The sequence below is a fragment of the Mus pahari genome, chromosome 10 (genome assembly GCF_900095145.1).
Source record: "Mus pahari chromosome 10, PAHARI_EIJ_v1.1, whole genome shotgun sequence".
NCBI lineage: Eukaryota > Metazoa > Chordata > Mammalia > Rodentia > Muridae > Mus > Mus pahari.
Genome location: NC_034599.1, coordinates 116,016,657 through 116,024,213, shown reverse-complemented (window position 1 = coordinate 116,024,213; position 7,557 = coordinate 116,016,657). Strand labels below are relative to the sequence as shown.

Below are 7,557 nucleotides of genomic sequence, written 5' to 3'. Positions count from 1 at the left end.
AAGTACCTAGTAGACAGCTGGAAGGCTGAAGAGTTGCCAACATAGTAGGGCTATATTTAAGAACAATGTTGAACAAACTTTGCATTTTGGCTATCACTACATTGCTGTACAGGGGACAAAGTACTCTGAGTCTCAATTTAAGTCATTTGTGATCTTTTCCTCATGAACCATGGGAAGCATGCACTTCAAGTGCTTAATCCAGTAATGGACATACAGTGTTGGTAGAAGACAGTATTTTTATTGGGTGTAGGTAATACCGTCATGCCCATCCCAGGCAAGTGCTCCTCTCCTCTAACTTTCTTCTGGCTAGTGCCACCCAACACCATCCTCCTCCTGGCTCTCTCTTAAGCTCTCTTGCTCTCTCTCTCTCTCTCTCTCTCTCTCTCTCTCTCTCTCTCTCTCTCTCTCTCTCTCTCTCTCTCCAGATCAGCAGGAGCTTCAGAGAGTCCTTGCTTGAATCTTGCTAGATGCCCAGCACGAAAACAAACAAACAAAAATACAAGTAGTGGCCCTGCCCATTACAGGACTAGAATATCTGCAAATGGCCATGTAATATGCCAAGACAGAATAATCCCAAGTAATCACTTAAACTGACAACAGTAGCCTTGCCCCAGGAACCCATGACTAATGACCAAATGAACTGTGCAGGCTGTAATTGCTGTTGGAATGCTTCAGATGCTAATGTCCCCAGCGACCACAGTAGTCACAAGAATAAATGTGCCTACAAACCCTAGAGATCTGGCTGAGATCCTAGGGGGTCTATGACCGCCAGACTATGCAGAAACCAGGACAGGAAACTGTCAGAATTTAGCCCACCAAACCCCAGCTGGCTTCCAGAACTGTTTTCATGGCTGGCTGGTAAGAGTTATCGATTCCAACATGAGAATGGGTTTTCTTAGGAAGTGGGCCAGGCATGCAAAGTCATCCTTTCCCACTTAAGGTTTTCCTCAGGCATACACCCAGCACTAAGACCACACCTTCTGCAAGGATCTTTGACAAGGCCTAGGACCTAGTTTCTACTCTCTTCATTGCTCTATCCCATTCTTTTTTGTTGTGATTTTCTGAGTCTTCTGTGGTTCCTGCTTGTTTCTCAGTCTATAATACGTGGCAGTCATATATGCCAGTCCCACCCAGAATAAGAGAGGGCTGAGGAGTGCCTGCACCTGCAGCACTCTGAGGTCTTGAGTCAGAGGAATCAAATAACCCCGTTCAGTTTTTCAAAGCTACTGCTTCAATAGGCAGTAAGAGAAAAAATTAACTATACCAGAGAGGGACATAGGAAATGGGAGGATGGAATTGCTGCACATTTTTTACTAATTACTTTCTTTGATGTGATCAGTTGTTTTGTGACAATACATTCTGTACAGGAAATTTGCCCATCAACACTGTTTTATCAACAAAGCAGTGATTTATCAAACCCACCTCTCTTCTGCGATTTGGGATCTCAATAGCTTCCACCCAACCCCCTCCAGAGTTTCTCTGTGTGGCTCTGGCTGTCCTAGAACTCACTATGTAGAATGGACTGGCCTCAATTCATAGAGATCTGCCTGCCTCTACCTCACAAGTGCTGGGATTAAAAGCGTGAGCTACCACTGCCTAGCAGTCTCATTCGATTTTATTTCTTCAATCTAATAAAGAGCATCTAGGTTGTTTTGACCCTTTCCACTCCCAAAACTATTGCTCATAATCTGTCTCTGTCTTAACCCAGGCTGCTGAATTCACTAACTCCCTCCTCTTCCTCCTCCTCTTCTTCCTCCTCCTCCTCCTCCTCCTCCTCCTCCTCTTCCTCCTCTTCCTCCTCTTTCTCCTCCTTCTCTTCCTCTCTCTTTCTCCTCATCCTTTGGCTCATGTGGGGGTGGGTTAACATATCCATATGTGGGTGAGTGTGCCTTGTATGACAGAAGTTGATATTAGGTGTCTTCCTCTATCATTCTCCTTATATTTCAAAACAGAGTCTTCCTAAAACAAGGTGCAGGCTGATTCAGTTGGACTGGTTACCCAGGAAGACCCAGGAGCCACTTGTCTCCCCATGCACCTGGTGTTGGTGTTGCATTTGTGTACTTTGTGCCCAGCTTTTATACAGGTACTAGGGATCTGAAGTGAGGTCCTCATGATTGATTATACAGCAAGCACTTTATACAGCCAGCCATCTCCCCAGCCCCCTACAGTGTGCTATGCCCAGTTCTGTTGAACAAAACAAAGTCCTGCTTGGGAAAGGGGCCATTCAAATGAAAGAAGGAGCAAGAGGCAAACAGAAAGCATGCTCTGGGGCAGTTCACATGAAGAAGGTGGGATGTGGTGTGGGAATGGGAAGGTGGGTGTGAAGATAGGTGCTTGCTATTGTGAAAGGCTGGGAAAGGCTCTCTGAGGAGCTGGCAGTGGAACAGAGATGGAAAGGAAGTGAGGGGCAACCAAGACAGACTTCAGGGAAAAAAGAAAACATTGTGTAAAGGCTTGAAGCTGAAGTTCACTTCATGTATTCTTGGGACAGCAAGGAAGCCTGCACACCTGCACCAGAGCAGGAGAATGACAGACGTGGTAAAAAGGAACCTCAGCCCATGAACAGCTACAGCTCAGGCCAAGTTCTCACCAGCAGACAGACCCTCTCAGTGACTGGGCCCAGGGCACTCTAAACTCCTGGCTTGTGTTCCGTGAGCCTAGTAAGCTGAAGGGAAGAACACACATCACAGTAATGGCTAGGAAAGGTAGTGTGAGCTGGGCATGGTGGCACTCACCTGTAAATCCAGCACGTGGAAAACAGAAGCAGAACCTACTTTCTTCTGGTGACACAGGTATCATGTGTCACCATGATGCTGTTGTGTCATGAGTAAAGCAAGTGACCCTCAAGAATGCTTACACTAGTTAATTGAAGCTTTTAAATGGGCAGATTCATCAGGCAATAAGTACTAGCAGAGCCTCTGCCATATGCCAGCAGACAAGACAGAAGGAAACTTGTCTGGATGAAGGTCTGAAGGGCTACCATGTCAACAACTTGGCAGGGACTGCTTGGCTCTCCAAACCAAACTTGCTTCTTTGCTTGTGATTGGTTGGTTGGTTTTTGAGACAGGGTCTCAGGTAGTCCAGTCTAGATTTGAACTATGTCAAGCTGGCTTTGAACTCCTGATCCTACCTCAATTTTCTAAGTGCTGTTACAGTTGTATGCCATCATACACAACTGCAAACAAGTCTGTCTTTTTCCCTTCCAAGTTTCCCCACCACCACCTCCATTGCACAGACACAGTAAAGGAACCCTAAGGAGCTCAGCATGTTCCTGCCTAAAGTTCCATAAAATGTCACCTGCTGTCATGGATAGAGGTCTGGCTCAAGATTCAATCCTTGACAACTAGGCCCCTTTAAGCCCTAGGGATCACCTGATATTCCTGTTTTGAAGCAGGCTCATATTTAAACAAGTCTGCCATACCAGGTAGTCAATTTTGTTCCTTAAAAGGATAAGTCATTTTAAATAAGAATATGAAACTGTACATTGTCCCATCTGGGAACACAAAAGTATAAAAAAATAAAAAAAATAGGGGTGTGTCCTGTGCCTCAGGGACATCAACCTTTTTTACAGAGACTAAGGATATTCCAGTCACACTGGACTGGATTTACAGGAACTAGATAACCAACTGGCCAGTACTGAGAAGCTGGGGTAGATGCTGGACTGCAAGCTCCATTAACATAACACAGTCCCATGCAGAATGGGTGCCAGCCACCCCACTGTCAGACAGGAAACCAAGACCAACAGAGAAGACTTGGTACTCTGGGGAACCTCTGTTTTTAAGGCTCTCTCTCTCTCCTCTCTCTCTCCCCACTTTCTCTCTGTCTGCCTATGTCTCTCCCTCATTCCAATGTTACTATTTGTTAGAAAACAACTTAGAAGATGGGTATAGTGGTGCATGCCTTTAGTCCCAGAACTCAAGAAGCAGGGGCAAGTGGATCTCTGTGAGTTTGAGGCCAGTCTGGTCTACATAATGAGTTCCAGGACAGCTAAAACGACGAAGTGAAACCCTGACTCAAAAGAGCAAAAGAAGAGAAAGAAAGAAAGAAAGAAAGAAAGAAAGAAAGAAAGAAAGAAAGAAAGAAAGAAAGAAAGAAAGGAAGGAAGGAAGGAAGGAAGGAAGGNAAAGAAAGAAAGAAAGAAAGAAAGAAAGAAAGAAAGAAAGAAAGAAAGAAAGAAAGAAAGAAAGGAAGGAAGGAAGGAAGGAAGGAAGGAAGAAAGGAAGGAAGGGAGAAAGGAAGGAAGGAAAGGGGAGAGAGAAAATTATTAAGAGAAATGTGTTTAGCACCTTGTACCCAGCAATGGCTGTCATCCTGTCCTTTGCAGACCCTTGGGAAAGCTTAGCTGGTTTAGAGGGAGGGTCACTCTTAGATTCATGGAGCACAACTGTTTCAAGCCATTTTAGGGGTCAGCTGACATTAGTTTCCAAGTATGAGGCCAGAAAACAAGTGAAGTGCAGTTTGTTCCTTTTTGTTTAGGCAGCGTTGGGGAATGAACCCGGGGCTTGCTAGGACACTAGGAAAGCACCCTTCCAACTGAGCTGCCTCATCTTCCCAAGAACGTTTTTTGTACTTTACAGAAAGCATCTTACTGTGTAGGCCAGGCTGTCCTCAAACTCATAATTCTCCTCACCACCTTAGTACTGGATTTTGTTTGTTTGAGACAGGTTTTCATGTAGCCCAGGCTGGCCTCTCCAAGGATCTTGGACTCTGGATCTTGGACTCCTCCTACCTCCGTTTCCCAAGAGCTGGGATTACAGACTTGGACCATCAAGCTCAGAACTCAGGTAGGCTTCTTAATATAAATTGTATCCTATTAAGTTACTCTTGACAACTCCACCTCCCCACAATATACATCCCGGAAGACTGACATTCATGGACTCTAACATACAAATATTGGTTGTCTATGTGCACACTAGACTGCAGGTGTCCTATGTAAGTGTCACCTGTAAGTAGGACTCTCGATGAGAGCCCTCAAGCCTCCGACGTGGGGGATTTGCATTCCCATTGCTCCAATCAACACCAAAACTTCAAAGTTCTTGGGATTTTTTAGGAGTTCTCTTCCTGTAACAAAAAACAAACAAACAAACAAACAAACAAACAAACAAAAAACCAGATGTATCTTTTGTGCTGGAGACACATTAAAACCAGCCAGACTCCAGATCTGAATCTTTCTGAACTCGGCAGAAAGATACAAGAGTCCTGTCTCTGGCTCCTGAGGTAGCCCAGAGACATTCTCCCTTCTCAATTTCTGCTAAGCAGAGGTGGTACTGATGAGCTCTCCTGGGGGCGTGACAAAGGGACTTTCTCGGCTCCTGGACTCTCTCTGGGCTTCCCGCCCCCGGGGGTCCCCTCGCTCCGCCTCCACGCACCGCCTTGTTCTGCAGGTTTTCAGTTCCCGCCCCTGCGAATGGAGCCCCGCCCTCCCAAGTCCCCGCACCCGGTGAGCCGGGGGCGGGGCGCGCGGAAGGCGGAGCCGAGCAGGGGAATCCTCTCTCGTTTCGCCGCGGGCCAGCAGAGCCTCCTGGCCGTCCAAGGGCCCCAGCTCTGGGGGTGGCGGAACCTCGACGAGCCGAGTCCGAAGAGGCCACCGCGGTCCGTGAGCCGGTGTCGTCCCAATACACTGGCAGAGATCCGCCTCGGCCTTCCAGGCCCCGCGGTTCCCTCACCGGACGGTCGCCTGCGCGCCATGCAGCCGCCGCCTGCCCCGCGCGTGTAGGCGCTCGCCACAGGCCATGCTGCCCCTTCTTGCCGCGCTACTGGCCGCCGCCTGCCCGCTGCCGCCGGCGCACGGCGGGGCCACGGATGCGCCCGGCCTTGCAGGGACGCCCCCAAACGCCTCGGCCAATGCGTCCTTCACCAATGAACACTCCACCCCGCGTCTGCTGGCATCGGCGGCATCGGCGCCCCCAGAGCGCGCGGGCCCAGAGGAGGCTCCGGCAGCGCCCTGCAACATCAGCGTGCAACGACAGATGCTGAGCTCGCTGCTCGTGCGCTGGGGCCGCCCGCGGGGCTTGCAGTGCGACCTGCTGCTCTTCTCAACCAACGCGCACGGCCGCGCCTTCTTCGCCGCCGCCTTCCACCGCGTCGGGCCGCCACTGCTCATCGAGCATCTGGGGCTGGCGGCGGGCGGCGCGCAGCAAGACCTGCGCCTGTGCGTGGGCTGCGGCTGGGTGCGCGGCCGCCTGCGGGCTCCCGCCGGGGCTCCCACTGCGCTGCCTGCCTACCCAGCGGCGGAGCCGGGGCCGCTGTGGCTGCAGGGAGAGCCTCGTCACTTCTGCTGCCTAGACTTCAGCCTGGAGGAGCTGCAGGGCGAGCCGGGCTGGCGGCTGAACCGCAAGCCCATCGAGTCCACGCTGGTGGCCTGCTTCATGACCCTGGTCATCGTGGTGTGGAGCGTGGCCGCCCTCATCTGGCCGGTGCCCATCATTGCCGGTTTCCTGCCCAACGGCATGGAGCAGCGCCGGACCACCGGCGCCCCCGCGGCCGCTCCTGCAGCCGTACCCGCGGGGACTACCGCCGCTGCCGCCGCCGCTGCTGCAGCAGCTGCTGCTGCCGCGGCTGTCACCTCGGGGGTGGCTCCCAAGTGACCCCCGCCGCCCCGCGTCCTCGCTGTGTAAGCGCTCGCACGCGCCTTCCTCGCCGGAGACGCGGCAGATGCGCTTCGTGCTGTCCTTATTGTACGTCCTTTTCCAGGGAGGGGACCGCAGAGAGGCCCAAATGAGGTGGGAAAGTGAGGTTTGTGCTGAGGTTCTGGTTCGGAAGAGCAGGGGCAAGCTCTCGGGCTGAGGGTGGGATCCACGCGTGGCTCGAGGACACAAGGGAAACCGGCTCTTTCCCCTGCGGCACCACCTCCCTGCGCCCACATGCCCTTTATTTATGGCAGAAAGTGACCAGATCCTGTGTATTTGTTTTATATATTTAATAACTGTTTTAAATGAAAGTTTTAGTAAAAAAAAAAATACAAAACAAAAAGATTCAACTGCTAAAGCTGTGGTAACAAGAGCTCTTTGTATCTGAATGTAGTTGTACTTGAAGCTTCTTGTTTGTTTTTTTAAAGGGGGGGACAAGGGAAGATTTGACACGGATTTATTGTTATTGCTTACAAAAGAACTTTATGAATCTTTTCCAAGTCGATCTATTCAGTGACATGGCCTGGTGGGCGTTTCTTCTTGTATCAATGTGGTTTTCTGGCTTTTAATACAGACATTTTCCTCCAGAAATGTGTATGTTTCCTTTATTTGCTTTTGGGAAAGGGATCCAAGACGCAAATGAATCATGAAGAAATTCCTGAAAAGAGAGGCGCCATCTGTCTTCCTGGCTAAGACAGGTGAAATCACTTTCAGAATGGTTCCGATGGGGATTGCCTATCAGTTCACTGGGCCCCAGAACACGTACATCCTTCCTACAGAGCACAAGTTCACAGCGCTTGGCATAGTTTGTTTACACGTGGTGCTCCAGGAAAATCAATAAATAGTTCTGTGAGCCAAGTGTCTTTCACAGAACCACCCTGGTAGGTATGGTGAATATACAGTATACATGTTCTTGTGTGTGCCCACT

General features: G+C 50.0%; 1 protein-coding gene across 1 annotated transcript; it reads left to right on the top strand.

Moving 5' to 3' along the window:
- Nucleotides 1-5,451: 5,451 nt before the first annotated feature.
- Tmem158 (transmembrane protein 158) lies at nt 5,452-7,216 on the top strand. The gene has a single exon (XM_021207275.2). It carries the CDS (start codon nt 5,733-5,735, stop codon nt 6,585-6,587), a length of 855 nt encoding a protein of 284 aa, XP_021062934.1. The 5' UTR covers nt 5,452-5,732; the 3' UTR covers nt 6,588-7,216.
- Nucleotides 7,217-7,557: the final 341 nt, after the last annotated feature.